This window comes from Chiloscyllium plagiosum, unplaced genomic scaffold (genome assembly GCF_037043375.1).
Source record: "Chiloscyllium plagiosum isolate Xiang-an unplaced genomic scaffold, Cpla_swu_hap1 HiC_scaffold_47, whole genome shotgun sequence".
In the NCBI taxonomy this organism is placed as follows: Eukaryota; Metazoa; Chordata; class Chondrichthyes; order Orectolobiformes; family Hemiscylliidae; genus Chiloscyllium; species Chiloscyllium plagiosum.
Genome location: NW_028270185.1, coordinates 5246863 through 5270757, shown reverse-complemented (window position 1 = coordinate 5270757; position 23895 = coordinate 5246863). Strand labels below are relative to the sequence as shown.

The 23895-nt window shown below is 52.3% G+C and overlaps 1 protein-coding gene across 1 annotated transcript in view; it reads left to right on the top strand.

Annotated features, from left to right (window-relative positions):
- The window catches only part of map3k10 (mitogen-activated protein kinase kinase kinase 10), an 80699-nt gene extending 57927 nt beyond the window's left edge, over positions 1-22772 (top strand). Inside the window, exons 5-10 of the mRNA XM_087983907.1 lie at positions 4860-5100; positions 7295-7417; positions 11010-11148; positions 13672-13784; positions 15416-16135; positions 19054-22772. Of these exons, the coding sequence (XP_087840033.1) occupies positions 4860-5100; positions 7295-7417; positions 11010-11148; positions 13672-13784; positions 15416-16135; positions 19054-19478 (1761 nt within the window). The 3' untranslated portion in view covers positions 19479-22772. The remainder of the gene's footprint in view (positions 1-4859; positions 5101-7294; positions 7418-11009; positions 11149-13671; positions 13785-15415; positions 16136-19053) is intronic.
- The last annotated feature ends 1123 nt before the right edge of the window (positions 22773-23895 follow it).

Below are 23895 nucleotides of genomic sequence, written 5' to 3'. Positions count from 1 at the left end.
GGGGGGCCTAGAACGAGCGGTAAATGTCAAAGTCAGGAGGATGGCACTTAGGTCCAACAGGAGGAGAAAGATTTTCACTCAGAGGGATGTGAAATTCTGTGCCACAGATGGCTGTCTTTGAGGATGTTTAAGGCAGAGATTGATAGATTACCAGTGGAGTACAGGATTATGGGGTTGGGGTGAATAAAAGACATTCACTATGTTGAATACCAGGGCATGCCTGCCAGGCTAACTGTTCCTGTGTTTCATGGTCAGCATCACTGAGGCTAGCTTTCAATTCCAGATTTGTTCATTGAATTTAAATACCACCAACAGCTGGTGCAGTATTTCAGCCCCTTGACCCCAGTGTATTAGCCCTGGCCCCTGGATTTACTCTATTACAGAGTGATCTTGATCAGATGGGTCAATGGGCTGAGGAGTGGCAGATGGAGTTTAATTTAGATAAATGCGAGGTGCTGCATTATGGCAAAACAAATAGGGGTCAGGACTTAGACAATTAAAAGTAGGTTCTTGGGCATTGTTGTAGACAGACAGACCTAGGGACTCAGGTACATAATTCTTTGAAGTTTGCATCACCGGTAGACAGGATGTTAAGAAAGCATTTAGCACGTTTGCCTTCATTGCTCAGACCTTTGCGTATAGGAGTTGGGACATCATGTTGAGGTGGTACAGGATGTTGGTAAGGCCATTTATGGAGTACTGTGTCCAGTTATGGTCACCCTGTTATTTGGAACTGTTCATCACAGGGTAAACCCTCCTGCTTAATTTAAAACCAGCAACACAGAAAAGATTTATCCCGTGCAGTAATCTGTAAAAATCGAGTGGCCAAGAACTAATTCAAGTAAAAATTAACAACTTTATTTCTTAAAGTATAACAGAGAATCATTAACTAACCACTATTTACAATTTCTTTCTCTAACCTAAATTTTATCTTCCCTTCTATATTACTAGTCCAATACAACTCCCAATTAAAATTTACAAAACAACATTTCTTATCTCAAAACCATGCAGCTATAGGTTCTTGGCTTCGGATCTCCCAGTGACATCTTTTCTCCCTGTTAGGAATTTCTGCATTACAGGTTATTGATCGAAAAGGGACTTTTAGGAGAGAGATTTTTTCAAGGAGTCTCTTATATTGTAGGCAGATCTCCCCTCAACTGTTCAATTTTCCCCAGTCTTATACTCCAGAGCATCAGGTTGTATCATTGATTTTTAAGATTGTCAATATACTCAATTCAAACTTGATTGTTAAAAATCACACAACACCAGGTTCTAGTCCAACAGGTTTAATTGGAAGCACCAGCTTTTGGAGCACTGCTCCTTAATCAGGTGGTTGTGGAGTATTAGATTGTTAGACACAGAATTTATAGCATATAGAAATTCAGTTACATCACGCTGTAAACTTTTGCTATAAATTCTGTGTCTTACACTGTGTACTCCACAACCACGTGATGAAGGAGCAGCGCTCTGGAAGCTAGTACTTCCAAATAAAACCTGTTGAACTATAACCTGGTGTTGTGTGATTTTTAACTTTGTACACCCCAGTCCAACACCTGCATCTCCAAATCAAACTTGATTGGAGATTGATATGTTTTGGGTATAATTTAAACTGATTGGCCGATTTCAAATTTGTTTGTTTTGTCTCCAAGCAACAAACTAATCGAGTGGTTTGACCCAGTGTCACATTGTTAACATTTGTGAGTATATTTGGTGCTGGGTCCCCTAGTTCTGCTGCTTTTAACTCTCTTAGAGGTACACCCACATCTTCATAACAGAAGGATATTATTAAGCAGGAGGGAGTTCAGAAAATGTTTACCAGGATGTTGCCAGGAATGGAAGTTTTGAGTTATAAGGAGAGGCTGGATAGACTGGGACTTTTTTCACTGGAGCATCGAAGGTTGAGCGGTGACCTTCTAGAGGTTCATGAAATCATGAGCGGTATCGATAAGGTGTATGGCAGGTGTCTTTTCTCTAGGGTGGGGAATGTTAAAATGAGGGGGCATATTGTTAAGGTGAGAAGAGAAAGATTTTAAAAAACACGAGGGGCCATTTTTGTTTTATATACAGGGTGATCTTTATATAAAGGGTGATGTGTGTGTGGAATGAACTTTCAGAGGAAATGGTGGACATGGGTACAGTTACATTTGGATGAGTACAGGAATAGGAAGGGTTTGGAGGGATGTGGGCCAGGAGCAGGCGGGGGGACTAGTTTAGTTTAGGGACTATGGTCAGCATTGACTGGTTGGACTGAACAGTCTGTTTCCATGCTGCGTGACTCTATGACTGTAATCCATTATCACCAGTATTGCATCACCAGGCTGGATGTCATGAGAGGGGAAGCAATGGGATTATTAATGTACTGGCAGATCCAGGAGAGTGATGGTCATTAAATGGAGCCATGATGGATTGAACCATTCTCCACCACTCGAATTCTGGAACGTAATTTGAGATTTTAACATTTTTGTAGACACTCACTGAGGGTTCCTTTAGCTCCGTCCTCATGATATCGTTAACCTGAGTCAGCAGTTTTTGTTGTGATTCAGTATGTTATGATTCAAAGATGTTGAGCTAAACTGGCGTCAATTCCCAGTGTTGGCTGCTCAGGAGATGAAACCTTGCATTTTTAATTTTTCTTCTTCCAAACAATTATAAATACTGACTCACCACAGCATTGCACTGGGGATTGCCAACAAATTTAGCAGCTCCGGAGTTGCAGAGCGGCAATGATAAATTCACTGAAGTGCGCAGGTTTAATTCAGCCTCCATTTAACGCCTTTGTTTTGGACCTTATTCCATCCATCCAGCCCATCGAGTCCACACTGCCCCTCCGAATAACATCACAACCAGACTCCCATCACCACCCTATCCTGGAGGTGCAGACTCCGTATTACATTCCTCCTCATGTTGGGAGTTTCTGGTCAACCTGTTCTGAGATGTTATTGAACACCAACAGAGCAGGTGGGACTGACCTCTCAGTCCAGGAGTAGGAACATGACCACTGTATCACAAGTGGGCCCTCTGGATTGTTATTGAATCCTGGGCCTCCTAGTCCATGGTTAAGGACACTATCAGTGTGCCACAGCGGGCCCTCTGTGATATTTTGAAACACCAATGGAGCATGTGGGACTTGAACCCCAGCCGCTTGGCTCAGAGGTAGGGGCACTAACAGCATCGGACAGGTACAGAGGGTGCAACCCCACTCCCACCCCAGATTCAGCACAGCCCCATCCCCTCCCCTAACATCTCTTCTCTTGGACGACGGGTCCCAGAGAGGCGTCAGGCACTGGGAGCGAGTCCCGGAGTGGGGCAGGGGGAGCGAGTCCCGGAGTGGGGAGCGAGTCCCGGAGTGGGGCAGGGGGAGCGAGTCCCGGACTGGGGCAGGGGGAGCGAGTCCCAGAGTGGGGCAGGGGGAGCGAGTCCCGGAGTGGGGCAGGGGGAGCGAGTCCCGGAGTGGGGCAGGGGGAGCGAGTCCCGGACTGGGGCAGGGGGAGCGAGTCCCAGAGTGGGGCAGGGGGAGCGAGTCCCAGAGTGGGGCAGGGGGAGCGAGTCCCGGAGTGGGGCACGGGGAGCGAGTCCCGGAGTGGGGCAGGGGGAGCGAGTCCCAGAGTGGGGCAGGGGGAGCGAGTCCCAGAGTGGGGCAGGGGGAGCGAGTCCCGGACTGGGGCAGGGGGAGCGAGTCCCAGAGTGGGGCAGGGGGAGCGAGTCCCGGAGTGGGGCAGGGGGAGCGAGTCCCGGAGTGGGGCAGGGGGAGCGAGTCCCGGAGTGGGGCAGGGGGAGCGAGTCCCGGAGTGGGGCAGGGGGAGCGAGTCCCGGAGTGGGGCACGGGGAGCGAGTCCCGGAGTGGGGCAGGGGGAGCGAGTCCCAGAGTGGGGCAGGGGGAGCGAGTCCCGGAGTGGGGTGTAAGGCCTGGAGTGGGACACGAGTGAATCCTGAAGCGGGGCGGGGGGAGCGAGTCCTGGAGCGGGACACGGGGAGCGAGTCCCAGAGCGGGGCTGGGGGAGCGAGTCTCAGAGTGGGGTCTAAGGCCCGGAGCGGGTCACGGGGAGCGAGTCCCGGAGCGGGTCACGGGGAGCGAGTCCCGGTGCGGGGCACGGGGAGCGGGGCACGGGGAGCGAGTCCCGGAGCGGGGCACGGGGAGCGAGTCCCGGAGCGGGGCACGGGGAGTGAGTTCCGTGGGGAGAAGGGCGCGGGGAGGCAGTCCTGGACGTTTGGAGCGGCTGAGTGCTGTGCGGATCAGACTGGGGCTTGGAGCAGAGCGGGGATGGCTGTTGGACTGGAGTCTGGTGGAGGGAGTGTCAGGACACGGGCAGTAACTCCTGTGCTGAGCTGCTGCGATGCCAGGTTTATGTGAGATTTTTTTACCTGGCCATAATGTCTATCCTTTAACGATGTCTTATTTCTGACTTGCTTTTTAAATTCTGTAAAGTAATGCAACTACTTTTTATTCCTCTGTTATATCCAAGATTTGTCCCAGATACTTGTACCTAAGATGGTGCCATAAAAGGCAGACATTGTCAAAGCGTTAGCGAATTTTGAGAAGATTTGTAGCTCAGGTTGAGGTTCTGGATGCAGGTTTGCTCACTGAGCTGGAAGGTTCATTTCCAGATGTTTTGTCACCATACGAGGTAACATCTTCAGTGGGCCCCCGAGTGAAGCTTTGCCTGAGCCCCACTGAAGATGTTACCTAGTGTGGTGACAAAACATCTGGAAATGAACCTTCCAGCTCAGCGAGCAAACCTACATCCAGAATTGTAAAATGTTTCCTCTGCACTGCTATGATGAAGTACATGGGACAGTAAAGAATATTCTACTTTCTCTCTCTCTCTCTCTCTCTCGCTCTCTCTCTCCCCGTGTACCAGGAGTTGCGGAGCTGGGAGGAGGAGCTGAGCAGGGCTGCTATTCAGCAGAGGAACCATGAGGAGGTGCTGCGGAGGCGGGAGCAGGAGCTTGCTGAACGGGAGATCGATATTGTGGAGCGGGAACTGAACATCATCATGCGGCAGCTGTATCAGGAGAAACCCAAAGTCAAAAAGCGCAAAGGGAACTTCAAGAAAAGCCGATTAAAACTAAAGGACGGAAACCGGATCAGCTTGCCGTCCGGTACGTGTGGTAACTGCACTGGGAGGGGGGGAGGCATCAGTGCGAAAGGCATGACTTGCATTAATATAGCGCCTATCATGGCCGTTTCCACCCCCCCCCCCCCCCCCCCCCAGAGCAATTGATGACCGTTGAGGTCCTGTTCATATTGATGCCTGGTGACTGTTGTAATGTGGAAACATGGCAGCCAGTTAGCACACAGCAAGATCCCACCAACAGGAACGTGACATAACCAGATGTCATCCTTCTTCCTTTTTTGAGTGATGTTGGTCCGGGGATAAATACTAGCCAAGACACAGGAGAGAGTTCTCCCGTCTTTCTTTGAAATGGTGGCTGTGGGATTTTTTTTTAACCACCATCCAAAGGGCAGGACACCTTCAGTTCCCCAGTTTCTCTCTCAGCGTCAGAGTCATACCGCACGAAACAGACCCTTAGGCCCAACCAGTCAATGCCGACGATAATCCCCAAACTAAACTATTCCCACCTGCCTGTACCTGGCCCATATCCCTCCAAACATTTCCTATTCATGCACTTAGCCATATGTCTCTTAACTGTACCTGCATCCACTACTTCCTCTGGAAGTTCATTCCGTACACGAAGCACTCTCTGTGTAAAAAAACAAAATTGCCCTTCGTGTCATAGAGTTCTAGAGATATACAGCACAGAAACAGACCCTTTGGCCCAACTCGTTCATGCTGACCATATATCCCCACCCAATCTAGTCCCATTTGCCAGCATTTAGCCCATATCTCTCCAAACCCTTCCTATTCATATACTCATCCAGATGCCTTTTAAATGTTGTAATTGTACCAGCCTCCACCGCTTCCTCTGGCAGCTCATTCCATACACATACCACCCTCTGCATGAAGAAGTTGCCCCTTAGGTCTCTTTTATACCTTTCCCCTCTCTCCTTAAACCTATGCCCTCTAGTTCTGGACTCCCCCACTCCAGGGAAAAGATTTTGTCTATTTACCCTATCCATGCCCCTCATGATTTTATAAACCTCTATGAGGTCACCCCTCAGCCTCCGATGCTCCAGGGAAAACAGCCCCAACTTGGTCAGCCTCTCCCTATAGCTCAAATCCTCCAACCCTGGCAACATCCTTATAAATCTTTTCCGAACCCATTCAAGTTTAACATCCTTCCGATTGGAGGGAGACCAGAATTGAACACAGTATTCCAAGAGTGGCCTCACAATATCCTGTACTTCCACAACATGACCCCCCAACTCCTGTACTCAATACTCTGACCAATAAAGGAAAGCATACCAAACGCCTTCACAATCCTATCTACCTGCGACTCCACTTTCAAGGAGCTATGAACCTGCACTCCAAGGTCTCTTTGTTGAACTACACTTTTTAAATCTTTCTCCTCTCACCTTAAAAATATATACCCCCTAGTCTTGAAATACCCCACCCGAGGGAAAAGACACCACATCTATTGCCCTCATGACCTTATGAAACCCCATAAGGTCATGTCTCTACCTCCTGCACTCTGGCCTTTCTATATAGCTCAAACCTTCTATTCTCTGCAGCATTCTGGTAAATCTCTTCTGAAGCCTTTCTTGTTTAATAATATCCTTCCTATAATAGAGTGACCAGAACTGGACACAGTATTCCCCTTGTTAACTAGGGACTGCTTCTTAAGATTAAGGAGTCTCCCTTCTAAGCCGGAAACAAGGAGGAATTTCCTCTCTGAGGGTGTCGGGTCTGTGGAATTCTGTTCCTCAGAGATGGTCGGGGATGGTTAAGGGTAGAGTTGGACAGATGTTTGGACAGACGATTCAGGACAGGAAAATGGAGCTGAGGACAAAACTGAATCAGCCCCGATTTTAGATTAGAGTGGTGCTGGAAAAGCACAGCAGGTCAGGCAGCATCCGAGGAGCAGGAAAATCGATCTTTAGGGCAAAGGCCCTTCATCAGGAAATGAATCAGCCCTGATCCTATTGAATGTTGGAGCTTACCCAAAGGGCTGAATGGCCAACTTCTAGGAGGACTGTCGTGGCACAGTGGTAGTGTCCCTTCCCCTGAGCCCTGAGGCCCGGGTACAAGCTCCACCTGTCCCAGAGGCGTGTCATAACATCTCCGAACAGGTTGACGAGGGCAGTGAGACGGCCTAACCCTGCTCCAGTTGCTGCTGGTCTTGTGGACGTGCTTCCTGCTGAAAGATAACGCGAGGGTTTCTGTTTGTCCAAAAGGGTTTGAGCACAAGATCACGGTGCAGGCCTCACCAACCATGGACAAGTGGAAGGGTCAGGCGACAGATGGATCCAGCCCCCCTGGCAGCCCCATCATCATCCCCCGACTGAGGGCCATTCGCTGTAAGTTGTATCTCGGCACTGCTAGCACCTACTCCGGGAATCCAGCATCTCTCTGTTGGTGGGGAGCATTAATTCCAGGCACAGTGACAGCTGTAACATGGAGGCTGGCTGCACTTTCGTGGGTCTGAGAACAGCAGATTCTTCAGTCAAAGCTACACCCAACTTTTCAAACTTGTAGATTATAAAAGCAAATTTAAATCCACTCCCTCAGCCCTCTGTAAGGCATTTTAACAAGCCCTTTTGCAATTCTAGGTTAAATCACCCCACAGTCCTCTCTCCTTTTAAGCATTCATGGAACATGGGTGTCACTGGCTGGGCCCAGCATTTATTGCCCATCCCTAGTTGCCCCTTGAGAAGGTGGGGGTGAGCTGCCTTCTTGAACCACTGCAGTCCACTTGCTGTGGGTTGACCCACATTACCCTTAGGGAGGGAATTCCAGGATTCTGACCCAGAGACAATGAAGGAACGGAGATGTATTTCCACAGTCAGGCTGGGGTGTTGCTCAGAGGGGAACTTGCAGGGGGTGGTGTGCCCGTGTATCTGCTGCTCTTGTCCTTCCAGATGGAAGTGGTCATGGGTTTGGAAGGTGCTTTCTGAGGATATTTGGTGAGTTTCTGCAGTGCATCTTGTAGATGGGGCACACTGCTGCTACTGAGTGTCAGGGGTGGAGGGAGTGGATATTTATGGATTTGGTGTCAATCACATGGAGCGGGGGAGCTGCTTTGTCCTGGATGGTGTGTTTCTTGAGTGTTGTTGGAGCTGCACCCATCCACAGCAAGTGGGCAGTATTCCATCACCCTCCGAACTTGTGCCTCGTAGATGGTGGACAGGCTTTGGGGAGTCAGGAGGTGAGTTACTCACGGCAGGATTCCCAGCCTCTGACCTGCTCTTGGAGCCACTGTATTTATATCATTAGTCCAGTTTAGTTTCTGGTCAGTGGTAACCCCGAGATGTTCTAGAAAACTCTCAGCCTCTTCATATTCCTGAGGTAATCTCTAAGGTGTTATTAATTGAGGCAGGCCTCAGAAAGACATTCACCCACTAAGTCGGGGGGTGCCTGCTGTAAAGTCAGAGTTGGGCGGGGGGAGGTGGGAAGTGGTGCGAGAGTGGGGTTGAACCAGGAAATACAATTCCTGTTTTCAGTCTTACTTTGGCACTTGCTGGTTTTATCTCCATTTGAAGATTCTAGAGGCGGGAGATTTGAGAAGGAGCGGTTGTTATGGCTACTGCTTCTTCAGAGGATACATTCTAGAGTAGACAATGGGCGATCTATTACTGTCTGCAATGGGAGCTCTGCCTGGGCTTTGCGAGGAGATTGATGGAAATATAAAGCAGGAACCACAAGTGAACTGGTGTAAAATGGAACAAAACTGCCCTCTTGTGGCCCTCATGGTTACCAACAGAATTGAGCTCTGCAGCCATTTCGGTACCATTCTGAAAAATGGTCCCTGATATGATGTAGGAAATGCTGCAGCCAATTCACTCACAGCAAGCTCCCAGATATTGAGGTGTGATAATGACTGGACAATTTGTTTTAGTGATGTTGGCTGGGAGATAATAAATGAGCAGAAAGTGAGGACTGCAGATGCTGGAGATCAGAGCTGAAATGTGTTGCTGGAATAGCACAGCAGGTCAGGCAGCATCCAAGGAACAGGAGAATCGACGTTTCGGGCATAAGCCCTTCTTCAGGAACCACCGCCTTTCCTGAAGAAGGGCTTATGCCCGAAACGTCGATTCTCCTGTTCCTTGGATGCTGCCTGACCTGCTGCGCTTTTCCAGCAACACATTTTCAGCTGGGATATAATAAATGGCAGGATATGCTTCTTAAATAGAGAAGCCTTGGAATTGTAACACCCACTTCAAATGGCAGAGAGAGCAATGGTCTAATGTCTCATTTGAAAAGACACCACCTCCGACAGTGCTGCACTCCCTCAGCACTGACCCTCCGACAGTGCAGCACTCCCTCAGCACTGACCCTCCGACAATGCAGTGCTCCCTCAGCACTGACCCTCCGACAGTGCGGCACTCCCTCAGCACTGACCCTCCGACAGTGCGGCGCTCCCTCAGCACTGACCCTCCGACAGTGCTGCACTCTCTCAGCACTGACCCTCCGACAGTGCAGCATTCCCTCAGCACTGACCCTCCGACAATGCAGTGCTCCCTCAGCACTGACCCTTCGACAATGCAGTGCTCCCTCAGCACTGACCCTCCAACAGTGCGACACTCCCTCAACACTGACCCTCCGACAGTGCGGCGCTCCCTAAGCACTGACCCTCCGACAGTGCAGCACTCCCTCAGCACTGACCCTCCGACAATGCAGTGTTCCCTCAGCACTGACCCTCCGACAGTGCGGCACTCCCTCAGCACTGACCCTCCGACAGTGCGACACTCCCTCAGCACTGACCCTTCGACAGTGCGGCACTCCCTCAGCACTGACCCTCTGACAGTGCGGCGGTCCCTCAGCACTGACCCTCCGACAGTGCAGCACTCCCTCAGCACTGACCCTCCGACAGTGTGGTGGTCCCTCAGCACTGATCCTCCGACAGTGCGGCACTCCCTCAGCACTGACCCTCCGACAGTGCGGCGGTCCCTCAGCACTGACCCTCCGACAGTGTGGTGGTCCCTCAGCACTGACCCTCCAACAGTGCGGCACTCCCTCAGCACTGACCCTCCGACAGTGTGGCACTCCCTCAGCACTGACCCTCCGACAGTGTGGTGGTCCCTCAGCACTGACCCTCCGACAGTGTGGTGGTCCCTCAGCACTGACCCTCCGACAGTGTGGTGGTCCCTCAGCACTGACCCTCCGACAGTGCGGCAGTCCCTTAGCACTGACCCTCTGACAGTGCGGCGGTCCCTCAGCACTGACCCTCCGACAGTGTGGTGGTCCCTCAGCACTGACCCTCCGACAGTGCGGCACTCCCTCAGCACTGACCCTCCGACAGTGCGGCACTCCCTCAGCACTGACCCTCCGACAGTGCGGCACTCCCTCAGCACTGACCCTCCGACAGTGCGGCACTCCCTCAGCACTGACCCTCCGACAGTGCGGCGGTCCCTCAGCACTGACCCTCCGACAGTGTGGTGGTCCCTCAGCACTGACCCTCCGACAGTGCGGCACTCCCTCAGCACTGACCCTCCGACAGTGCGGCACTCCCTCAGCACTGACCCTCCGACAGTGCGCCACTCCCTCAGCGCTGACCCTTCGTCAGCGCGGCGGTCCCTCAGCGCTGACCCTCCGTCAGCGCGGCGGTCCCTCAGCGCTGACCCTTCGTCAGCACGGCGGTCCCTCAGCGCTGACCCTCCATCAGCGCAGCGGTCCCTCAGCGCTGACCCTCCGTCAGCGCGGCGGTCCCTCAGCGCTGATCCTCCAAAAATGCAGCACTGAGAGGGTCAGCCTGGATTTTTGATTTTGCTCATGTTGCTGGTATGGGACTTGAACCCCTGACCTTCTGAGCGTGAGGTGTGGTTACAACACTCTGAGCCATGGCAGAAGCCTCAGAGAAAGGAGCGTGTGGAAGAGGGCGTGAGTTGGTGTTGGTCAGAGGGCAGAGTGGAGCTGCCCGGCTTGGCTGATTGAGATCTTTGTTGTCTGCAGTGACCCCTGGAGAGGGCAGTCAGACCTGGGGCCGCAGTGCCGTTTACAAACGTGAAGAGTTCGAGGGTCACAAGAAGAAAGGGCGGACCTGGGGCCCCAGCTCAACGCAGCAGAAGGAGCGTCTGGGTGGTGAGGACAGGTGAGAATCTTCCTTCGCCAAGGAATATAGTCCCCCAGTGGTTGGGCTGAATGGCCTGTTTCAGGGCTGGAGAATTCTTTGTGACCAGCACATGGGCTGTTTTTTCAATTGTCTTTAATTGGCCCTATGCTGTATCATCATGGAGTCATATACAGCAAAGAAACAAACCCTTCGGTCCAATTGGTCTATGCTGGCCAGATATCCCAAATTAACCTAGAGCCACTTGCCAGCATTTGGTCCATACCCCTTCCTATTCATATAACCCTCCAGATGCCTTTAAATATTGCAATTGTACCAGCGTGCACCACTTCCTCTGGCAGCTCATTCCATACACACGCCACCCTCTGTGTGAAAAGGTTGCCACTCGGGTCCCTCTTAAATCTTTCCCCTCTCACCTGAAGCCTATGCCCTCTAGTTCTGGACTCCCCCACCCCAGGGAAAAGGTCTTGGTTAAACCCACAATGCCCTTGGAGGGGGCGGGGACCCAGTGCATCCATCACATTTTCAAAACAAAATAATTCCTAAGATACATAGATGATTTGGATGCGAGCATAAGAGGTACAGTTAGTATGTTTGCAGATGACACCAAAATTGGAGGTGTAGTGGACAGGGAAGAGGGTTACCTCAGATTACAGCAGGATCTGGACCAGATGGGCCAATGGGCTGAGAAGTGGCAGATAGAGTTTAATTTAGATAAATGCGAGGTGCTTCATTGTGGTAAAACAAATCTTAGCAGGACTTATACCCTTAATGGTAAGGTCCTAGGGAGTGTTGCTGAAAAAAAGAGACCTTGGAGTGCAGGTTCATAGCTCCTTGAAAGTGGAGTCGCAGCTAGATAGGATAGTGAAGGTGACCTTTGGTATGCTTTCCTTTATTGGTCAGAGTATTGAGTACAGGAGTTGGGAGGTCATGTTGCCGCCTTACAGGACATTGGTTAGGTGTTGTGAAACTTGAAAGTGTTCAGAAAAGATTTTCAAGGATGTTGCCAGGGTTGTAGGATTTAAGCTATAGGGAGAGGCTGAACAAGCTGGGGCTGTTTTCCCTGGAGCGTCGGAGGCTGAGGGGTGACCTTATAGAGGTTTACAAAATTATGAGGGGCATGTATAGGATAAATAGGCAAAGCCTTTTACCTGGGGTGGGGGAATCCAGAACTAGAGGGCATAGGTTTAGGGTGAGAGGGGAAAGATATAAACGAGACCTAAGGGATGACTTTTTTCACACAGAGGGTAGTACGGGTTTGGAATGAACTGCCAGAGGAAGTGGTGGAGGCTGGTACAATTGCAACATTTAAGAGGCATTTGGATGGGTATATGAATAGGAAGGGTTTGGAGGGATATGGGCCGGGTGCTGGCAGGTGGGACTAGATTGGGTTGGGATATCTGGTCGGCATGGACGGGTTGGACCAAAGGGTCTGTTTCCATGCTGTACATCTCTATGACTCTATGACTCCATGTGAGTGTCATTGGCTAGGCCAGCATTGATTGCTCATCCTACATTACTGTACATCAAATACGACAGCAATGTTGACCAGACTCAGCAAAGATGGCAGATTTCCTTCCCTGAAGGACATTACTGAACCAGATGGGTTTTTAGCCACACCATTATGCCAGCTGTTTTATTTAATTCATATTACACCATTAACTGTGATCATATTTAAACCCATATTCCCAGAACATCAGACTGGCTTCCTGGATGACCAGTGTTGAGAGTATGTTGCTGGAAAAGCACAGCAGGTCAGGCATCAGCCAAGGAGCAGGAAAATTGACGTTTCGGACTGAAACGTCAATTCTCCTGCTCCTTGGATGCTGCTTGACCTGCTGTGGTTTTCCAGCAACACACTCTCAACTCTGACCTCCAGCATCTGCAGTCCTCACTGTCTTCCTGGATGACTAGTTCAGTGACACTACTACACCCTAGTCTCCTTCACAGATACTAGATTTTTTAAAATGTATTCATGGGATGTGGGTGCCACTGGCTGGGCCAGCATTTATTGCCCATCCCTAATTGCCCAGAAGGCAGTTAAGAATCAATCCCATTGCTGTGGGTCTGGAGTCCCACATAGACCAGACCAGGTAAGGATAGCAGTTTCCTTCCCTCGAGGAGATTAGTGACCCAGATGGGGTTTTCTGACAGTTAGTTCACAGTCATTATTAGACTCTTAATTCCAGATTTTCTTTGTATTGAATTCAATGCCGTGGTGGGATTTGAACCCAGGTTCAAATATTACCTGGCTCTGTGGATTAACGCTCTGGTCCCCTGATATTAGATATGTAACAATAAGTGAGTTCATGAAACAGAAACAGAATTTGATGTTTACAGAAATTACCGCAGTTAGAGGAAAGAACACTTTGGTTTTGATCTGGATTGGAAGTTAAAACGTTTGGGCGGAATGGGAAGAGGGTAAACATTGAAGTGAATGTTTAGATTGCTGTTGGCTGCTGGAGGTGATCTAGTACAGAGTGTGGTCCGATGGGCCCAATGGCTATTTGGGTCCCTGAGCCAGCTTCCTTGCTGCCTCTGCAGGTTGCGGTGTCTGGGTGATGGCAGCAAGTTTTGGTCTTCGAGTGCACCAAGTCTGGGGAAAACCCCTCGGCACATTCCGATCACCATGGGCTTTGCCAGTCTGACCGAGATGGGTAAGTACACATCTTCCCTCAGAGTGTCGGTGAGAGAGGGGGGAGCGCGGAAGGCAGAACCTCCCCCACCCACCACCCCCCAAAATGTTCTTGTGCCGGGGAAGTGAGAGGGGAAGTAACTCAACAAGGGTTTCTCATTCAACGGTCAGGGACTCCCACCTTCAAAATGTGGCTGTTAGGGACTTGGGGGAGGGGTGTTGGGGACACAGGGAAGGGTGGGGGGGGTGGGGGAGTGCAACTTGGATGTGGGGGATGGTGGGGGAGACGTGGGCAGTGGGGTTGGGGATGCCAGAGAGGGGGCTCGGTGATGCAGGGGAGGGGGCTCGGGGACATGGGGAGGGGTCTCAAGGAAGCTGGGGAGGCTGGGTGGGATGTGGGGGAAGGGACACAGGGTACTGGTGTCGGGGGGGAAGTGGGGTCGGCTTTGGGGCACTCGTGGGAGAACTGAACGAGAGGTGTTCTCAATATCGACTCTCTCTGTTTCTGGCTGTCTGAGAACTTGCATTTGTATAGCGCCTTTCACAATCCCAGGACATCCCAAAGCACTTTACCTTCCACTGAGTCTTCCCACTGCCTCAGGAAGGCAGTCAGCGTAATCAAAAGATCCCTCCCACCCCGGTTATAACCCTCCAACCTCTTCCATCGGACAAAAGATGCAGAAACTCAAACACACATACCAACAGATTCAAGAGCAGTTTCTCCCCCGCTGTTATTACACCACTGAATGCAGCTCTCAAATTTTACACTTGATTTCCCTCTTTGTCCACCTTCTCTGCAGCTGTAACATTATATTCATTGCTCTGTTCTATTACCCTGATGTATTTTGTACGGTATCATCTGCCAGTACTGCTTGTAAAACACAACTTTTCACTGAACCAGGATACAAGCTAAGAAAGTGTAGAGACTGTTGCAATGTGGGAACCATGATTGCCAGTTAGTGCACAGCAAGCTCCCATAAACAGCAATGTAATGACAAGGTTGCATGTTGGAGGTCAGAGTCACACAGCACCAGGTTTATCTGAAATCACAAGCTATCGGAGTGCTGCCCCTTCATCGGGTCAGGTGGCCTATGATGCTCATTCAGGGGTAAATATTGGCGCCGGGAACCTGCAGAGAACCCCCTCCTTCGCTCTCCCTCAAAATAATGATATTCTTACACTGGCACAGGAGATGGGAGAGGGCACCTCAACAGTGCAGCGCTCCCTCAGCGCTGACCGTCCGACAGTGCGGCGCTCCCTCAGCACTGACCCTCCGACAGTGCGGCGCTCCCTCAGCACTGACCCTCTGACAGTGCGGCGCTCCCTCAGCGCTGACCGTCCGACAGTGCGGCGCTCCCTCAGCACTGACCCTCCGACAGTGCGGCGCTCCCTCAGCACTGACCCTCCGACAGTGTGGTGCTCCCTCAGCACTGACCCTCTGACAGTGTGGCGCTCCCTCTGCCCTTGAGTTTCAGCCTGAACTCTGTGCTCAAGGCTCTGCAGTGGGACTCGAAGCCCCAACCCCTTGGACCCTTTGGCTTGGGATCATGAGAGGCGCTACAGAAATGTACTTTCCGGGGAATCCCCTGAGAGAAGGTTTGGCTGAAGGGGAGCTGGGAGCTGGAATCTCAGGCCGACTCCATCTTTTTACAGAGGGTCAGAGTCCGGTCGGAGGGCGGTTTCAGAGTCCGAGCCAGTCACCAGTCACCCTTGGTTGCCAGGACAGCGAGACCAGCCTGACGGATGACAGCTCCCCGGTCACCCACGGCCCGAGCGCTGACAGTTTCAAACGTAGTCCCCAGCGTAGGAGGAACGAGCTGGTGCTGCTGGGCTGTGCCAACATCCTGAGCTCAGTGGCCCTGAGCTGTGACCTGGTCTCCCTCGGCCGTCAGCAGATGCTGCACGACGAACAGGAGAAGAGGAGGGAGGGCATTTTCCAGCGCACGGGGCGGTGTCGCAGCTCAGACAGCCCCCCCAGCCGCCTGGCCCACAGGAAGGAGTCCGTCCTGCCATCCCTGGAAGCCTCGTCCTCCGTTACGCTGCTCTCGCTGTCCTCCGTCTCGGACTGCAACTCCACTCGCTCGCTCCTGCAGTCCGACAGCGACGAGGCAGGTACCTGGGCCACACCGGACGGCACTGAGAGCCCCAACCAGGCCCCACCCGTCAACCCCCTGCTCGACCTGACCGTGGAAACCTTCAAGCGGAACCCCGAACAGTCCCTCACCCCGACCCATGTCAGCGCAGCCTCTGCTGTTAAACGGGGGCACAGGAGGATCCCATCAGATAGTGCCATCCGACAGCAGGCCCAGGTCCAGGTCCAGACGCACAGGAGGAGTCCATCGGACAGCAGTACACACAACCTTGTGGACACAGGTAAACCTCTGAAGCAGAATTGAAATAGCAACCTGCTCTACACCTCCGTGTCCCTGGCGTTTATAGTTGTACAGTATGGAAACAAACCCTTTGGTCCAATCAGTTCATGGCGACCATAGTCCCAAACTAAACTACTCCCACCTGCCTGCTCCCCAGTCTCTAGATATCCTGAGAGACAAACCGTCCATCCCAACCTTAAATATATCTGACATTGGAATATCCGCAGCCTCCGGGTGTCAACATTCCCAAAGATGGTTGAGGTAAAGTGGGAGGAGCTCCTGTGGAGCACAAACATCACGGACTGATTTGGTTGGGCTGAATGGCCTGTTTCTGGGCTGGAGGATTCTTTGTGACCTCTGCTCGAACTGTTTCATTAAGTGTCTTCAATCCCTCCTCCCTTGTCAGTGACCAGAGGAAGGGATCTGTCTGGTTCACCTCCCACCATCCTGTCCCCCTGATCCCTAGACCCCCATATCCTATGCCCCTACCCTACCTACCCCTCACCTCACCCCACAGCTCAACACACCCCAATCCCTCACCACTCCACCCCTCCTCTCACCCCACCCTACCCCCACCCCTCCCCTCACTACCCCACCCCTCCCCTCACTCCCCCATCCCTCCCCTCACTCCCCCACCCCTCCCCTCACTCTACCCCCCCACCCCTCCCCTCACTCTACCCCCCACCCCTCAACACACCCCAATCCCTCACCACCCCACCCCTCCTCTCACCCCACCCCCAGCCCTCCCCTCACTCCCCTACCCCTCTCCTAACTCTATCCCCCACCCCTCTCCTCACTCTATCCCCCACCCATCCCCTCACTCCCCCACCCATCCCGTCACTCCCCCACCCATCCCCTCACTCCCCCACCCATCCCCTCACTCCCCCACCCATCCCCTCACTCCCCCACCCATCCCCTCACTCTCCCACCCCTCCCCTCACTCTCCCACCCCTCCCCTCACTCCCCCACCCCTCCCCTCACTCCCCCACCCCTCCCCTCACTCCCCCACCCCTCCCCTCACTCCCCCACCCCTCCCCTCACTCCCCCACCCCTCCCCTCACTCCCCCACCCCTCCCCTCACTCCCCTACACCTCCCCTCACTCCCCTACACCTCCCCTCACTCTACCTCACCCCTCCCCTCACTCCCCTACCCCTCCCGTCACTCTACCCCTACCCCTCCCGTCACTCTACCCCCACCCCTCCCCTCACTTCCCCGCCTCTCCCCTCACTCCCCCGCCTCTCCCCTCACTCCACCCCACCCCCTCCTCACCCCATCCCCCAACCCCCCTTCTCACCCCATCCCCCAACCCTCCCCTCACTCCTCCACCCACCCCTCGCCTCACTCCTCCACCCACCCCTCCCCTCACTCCCCCACTCCTCCTCTCACGCCACCCTCCCCACACTCCCCCACCCCTCCCCTCACTCTACCCCCATCCCTCCCCTCACTCCCCCACCCCTCCACTCACCCCATCCCCCACCCCTCTTCCCCCTCTCACACTCCCATTCCTTGTCCCACTCCACCACCCACCCCTCCTCCCACTCCAACACTCCACCCCTGCTCTCATTCCAACCCCCACCCCTACCCCTCCCCTCACTCTACCCCCCACCTCTCCCCTTACTCCCCCACCCCTCCTCTCACCCCATCTCTCACCCCACCCCTACCCCTCCTCTCACATCCCCCCTCACTCCTCCATTCCTCCTCCAACTCTACCACCCACCCCTCCTCCCACTCCAACCCCCCACCCCTCCTCTCACCCCTCCTCTTACTCCCCCACCCACAGCTCCCCTCACTCCACCACCCACTTCTCCCTTCACTCCCCCACCACTTCTCCCCTCACTCCCCCACCTACCTCTCCCCTCACTCCTCCACCCACCCCTCCCCTCACACCCCACCCTCCCCTCCCTCCACCACCACTCCCCTCACTCCCCCACCCCTCACCTCATTCCACCCCTCCCCTCACCCCATTCCACCCCTCACCCCATTCCACCCCTCACCCCATTCCACCCCTCACCCCATTCCACCCCTCACCCCATTCCACCCCTCACCCCATTCCACCCCTCACCCCATTCCACCCCTCACCTCATTCCACCCCTCACCTCATTCCACCCCTCACCTCATCCCTCACCTCATTCCACCCCTCACCTCATTCCACCCCTCACCTCATTCCACCCCTCACCTCATTCCACCCCTCCCTTCACCCCACCCCCACCCCACCCCTCCCCTCACTCCCGTACCCCTCCCCTCACTCCCGTACCCCTCCCCTCACTCCCGTACCCCTCCCCTCACTCCCGTACCCCTCCTCTCACTCCCGTACCCCTCCCCTCACTCCCGTACCCCTCCTCTCACTCCCGTACCCCTCCTCTCACTCCCGTACCCCTCCTCTCACTCCCGTACCCCTCCTCTCATTCCCGTACCCCTCCCCTCACTCCCGTACCCCTCCCCTCACTCTACCCCACCCCTCTCCTCACTCTACCCCCACCCCTCCCCTCACACCCCTACCCCTCCCGTCACTCTATCCCCACCCCTCCCCCACCCCTCCCCTCACTCCCCATCCCTCTTCTCACCCCACCCCCACCTCCACCCCTCCCCTCACTCCACCCCTCCCCTCACTCCACCCCTCCCCTCACTCCACCCCTCCCCTCACTCCACCCCTCCCCTCACTCCACCCCTCCCCTCACTCCACCCTTCCCCAAACCCCACCCCTCCCCACACTCCCCTACCCCTCCTCTCACTCTAGCCCCCTCACTCCACCCCCCATCCCTCCTCCTCCTCTCACACCCTAATTCCTCCTCCCACTCCACCACCCACCCCTCCTCCCACTCCAACCCCCCCACCCCTCCCCCCACTCCACCCCCCCACCCCTCCCCCTCTTGTCCAGACCTGCATCCACTCACTTCTTCCTTCTCTTTGCTCCCAAGGTGTTCCCAAGGATTCCACTGAGATCCCACGTCTTCCAGACCCCAACTCCTTCCTGCCCCCGATCCTGCGGCGGAAAACGTTGGAGAGGGACGCGGCCCTGGAGAGGCCAAAGACCCTGGAGTTTGCACCGAGACCCCGGCCTTCGGCCAGCCGCCCACGGATTGACCCTTGGCGGTTTGTCTCCTTCACCAGGACTCACAGTGCGTCCCCGGGCAGCAGCACCGAAACCCCCAGCAACACCGACTCCGGGGATGAGCGCCTCGGCACCTCCTGTCCATCCGCTCTGGACACCGGCTGTGTCCGTAGCTTGCTGGACATCGACCTCGAGGGGCAGGTGGCTGATGGGACGGTCCCACTCTGCCAAGCCGACCTGGCCCTCCATAAAAAGTCCATTTACAGCGTGGAGGAGGGTCACATGCGCTGACACCACTAGGCCGCAAGCCTGTCATCCTGGAAACCGACCCTCCAACAGACCTGCAGCATCTCTGCCCTTTGACCTGCCGTGTCATGACCCCGTGTTCCGATTCAACGGTTTGAAATCTGAGCTGTCCAACCCGTAAGGCCAAAACACCAACTGCCTGATTGATGAGAGTCAACCAATGAGAGGGCCTCAGTGCTCAAACATTCAGCATCAACAGGAACGGACCCCTTCTGTTACCTTCCTGGTGGGCGTCATGGGGTGGGGTGGGCAATATTTTAGCCAAAATAGCCTTTCAAAGCAGTTTGTGGTGGATTGAGGGTTGCCAACTCTCACAGGGTCTACTTGTGCAGGCTTCACCCTGTGAAATCCAACTACAAGTCAGATTTTCAGCTCTCCACGATATTTATTTAAACCATTAACACGTCAAAAGAACAGCGCAATAATTTTTATTTTCCCTCTTGGAGTTTTGTCACAGTGGTGGTGGAGTCTGAAGATGAATTGTCAATTTCTGAAGACTCGAGGTGAACCCTAGATGGTTGGCAGCCCTAGATAGCTGGGACTGTGATGATAGTGGCCTTGTCTAGTCTCCATTTTCCTTGCTCTATCTTTCTTCATCCACCAGGAAAGGGCGGGAGAGCTTGTAGCACTGGGTTTTGGAAAGTTATTTTGCCAAATTGACAAACAGAAAGCCAATCTTGACGGGTTGATTTTCTGTAATATTGGTCCCAGCGACACAGAAGGTTTGGGGATACGGGAGTGGGGAGGGACAGCAAGTGTAAAAATAACCTCCCGCTGTAAATACTTTGGTTGGAAGTTTTGGGGATCATCCTGGGTCAGAAATACTGTCGTCTTCCCTGTCAAACAGGATACAGCACCCATCACTTCAGTTTATTGTTGTTTACATTCTCTTCCATGGGATGTGAACAGCATTTAGTTGTCCGTCCCTCATTATCCAGGAGAAGATTACACCAGCCACATCAGAGACAGCACTGTATCCCTGACGTCACTGTTTTTGGGAAGGGGTGATGTTAGGGATGCGGAGGGGAACGGCTAAAGGAAGAGGTTATTGAGCGAGGGAAGCTATTTGGTGTTGCACACATCTCAATGGTGCAGACTCATTCACTGAGGGGGTGCAGACTCATTCACTGAGCATGCACCGTTTGAGAAATTGGAGTATGCTTGAAATCCAGGTCTTGGGATCGAGTGAGACCCCCGACAGATTCCAATTATTCATCCAAATGTGTTTCCAGTCGAAGGGGGAAAGAGAAGAACATTGCATTTTGATCTAAGTCTCGACCGTCCGATGTACATCTGCAATGTCCCCAGTCAATCAAAAGCCAGAATGAGATCTTTCAGGCCCCTGTGTTCCTGAATTAGCTAACTCTCCTTCAACAGTCACACATTACAGAGTGAATTGGTTTAGTAAATAAGGAAGGGTAACCACTCGCACCACCACAAACACTCAGTCGCAGCAGGGTGTACCATCTATGACATGCACTGCAAACTTTCACCAAAGGTCCTTAGACAGCACCCTCCAAACCCACAAACACTTCCATCCCAGATGATCATTAGAAAGGTATGTCCTTGGCATCTTGCAAACACTTCCATCTACAGGGCAGTAGATACATGGGAACACACCCCCTGCAAATTCCCCCCTGAGCCCCTCACCATCATGGCTTGGAAATATATCACCGTTCCTTCAGTGTCACTGGGTCAGAATCCCAGAATTCCCTCCCTAAGGGCATTGTGGGTCAACCCACAGCAGGTGGGATGCAGCGCTTCAGGAAGGCAGCTCACCCCCACCTTCTCAAGGGGCAACTAGGGGCGGGCAATAAATGCTGAGCCCAGCCAGTGACAGTCACAGCCAGTGAAAAGAAGAGAAATAATCACTGCTTTGACCTCGTTCTGAAGTAATTTGGTCCATATCAGACCTTCGGCAGGATGTGAATTTGCACACTTACTTACCTTGATGGGGATTGACTAACAGGCTATAATTTTCTCCGGAAAGCAGGAAAGTTGCAGTTGAGGCATTCAAAGTGATAAAGGGCTTTTACAGAAGAAATAGTATTATGCCACTGGCAAAAGATTTGATAACCAAAAGGAGATGGATTTTAAATGTTCAGTAAAAGAATTGTAGGGGAATTAAGAAGTGCTATTGTGGTCCAGAATGCGCTGTCTGCAAGGGGATGTTCAAACAGGAACTTCCAAAAGGGATTTGAACAGCAGGGGGCCATTCGATCCATCCCCTCTGTGTCAGCTCCTTGAAAGGAATCTACCTTGGAGAAGGAAACCTTTGAAGGTTCTGGGGCCATAGAACTAATTAGATAAGCCACTACAAAAAGACGGAGGAAAGGCTGGGGTGAGAATTAATGTTATCCCACCTCTTAAAGAAAATCTTCAGGATTGAGTCCTACTCTGCATTAATTCTCTGGAATTCAACCTGTTGAGTGCTTGGGAAAATATAATTTCGCCACAGGCCTGATCTGTGCTGCACTTGTTTCTGATGCTCACCAGAACAAATCCTGGGTCGCAGCCCCTCCTGGTGCTCACTGTCAGTATTGCAACTCCATTAAAGACGGTCCAGGTGAGAATATAGAGTCAAACAGCACAGAAATGACCCTTCAGTCCAACTCATTCATGCCGACCAGATTAATCTAGTCCCATTTGCCAGCACCTGGCCCATAATCCCTCTAAACCCTTCCTATTCATATACCCATTCAGATGCCTTTTAAATGTTGTAATTGTACCAGCCTCCACCACTTCCTCTGGCAGCTCATTCCATACACACACCACCCTCTGCATGAAAAATGTGCCCCTTAGGTCCCTTTTAAATCTTTCCCCTCTCCCTTAAACCTAACCCCTCTAGTTGTGGTCTCTCTCGCCCCGGAGGAAAAGACCTTGACTTTTTACCCTATCCATGCCCCTCATGAATTTATAAACCTCTATAAGGTCACCCCTCAGAAGGATGTCACAAGTTGGACCAGCTAGCATTGGATAACTGTGCAGTCTTGAGTTGAGAAACTAATTAATTCTGTAAATTATTGTAAATAGCAGGAAATGATGTGACCATTTGTTCACTGGGCAAGGACATCTCATGAGATGTATCGACTCTAAAAGATGTAATAAGCAGTCTGGAAGGATGTTTAAAACTTTCATCTCGATGTAAATACATGTAAATTATATAAAACAAAATTGCCAGGTTTTAATGGCTGATTTATCCTTAAGTTATACAGTGAGGACAATGGTGATTGTGATTTGTAGAAGAAATTAAACTTATTTGTTGATGTTTGACTCTTCCTTAAAATTCTGGCTTCGTTGTTTGTTGATTGTGAAGTCCCTGGGATTGTCCAGTCCTGACCTAGTGATTAAAGCACCGCAGGGTGTCTTGTCACCTTGTGGTTGTGTCCCTCCCTCTGAGCTAGCATGTCCAGGAACAATTCCCATCTGACATTGGACGTGTAAACATATCTAAATGGGTTAACCAGATTTGGAAAAATGGTGGTTGGGGGGGTGCGGTGGATATTTTAGAAACATATAAAATTATAGAGGGAACAGATAAGATCGAAGAAGCGAGGTTTTTTTCACTGGTGGGTGAAACTGGAACGAGGGAACATTGCCTCAAAATAAAGGGGAGCGGGTTTCGGACTGAGCTGAAGAGGAACTTCCTCACCCAGAGGATTGTGAATCTGTGGAATTCCCTGCCCAGGGAAGGAGTTAAGGCTACCTCGCTGAATGTTTTTAAGGCAAAAATAGATTTTTGAACAGTAAAATTAAGGGTTATGGTGAGGGGAGTGCGGGTAAGTGGAGCTGAGTCCATGATAACGATCAGCCATGATCTTATAGAATGGGGGGGCAGGCTCAAAGGGCCAAATGGCCTACTCCTGCTCCTAGTTCCCATGGTCTTATGATTAAAAACCACATATTCACGTGTTGGGGAAGCTCAGCTAGATTTTCTGGGTTGCCTTCGTATGGGGGTCAGGGAGACTCGAATAGCAAGCTCTCCCCCCCCCCCACCTTTAAATTTGAGCTCATCCTGTTGCTGGGTCCCTCTTGGCGACGGAGGAGGTGAACTAGATGTTCTCTGAGGTTTCACCCACCCTGACCACCAGAAGGTGGCAGTGTGGAGCCAGGGTTGGGTCCTTCGAAAGCGAGCGGCAGGAGAGACTTGTGTCTGTCTGTTTATAAAAACCCAATAAACTGCAAATGCTGTCAATCAGAAGCAAAACCAGAAACTGCTGGAAAAGCTCAGTGAGTCTAACAGAGTCTGTGCAGAGAAATCGGTTAACATTTCGGGTTGAGTGATCCTTCCTCAGAGTGGTTCTGACGAAGGGTCACTTGACCCAAAATACTAACTCTGATCTCTCTCTACAGATGCTGTCAGACCTGCTGAGCTTTTTCCAGCAATTTTTATTTCTGCAGC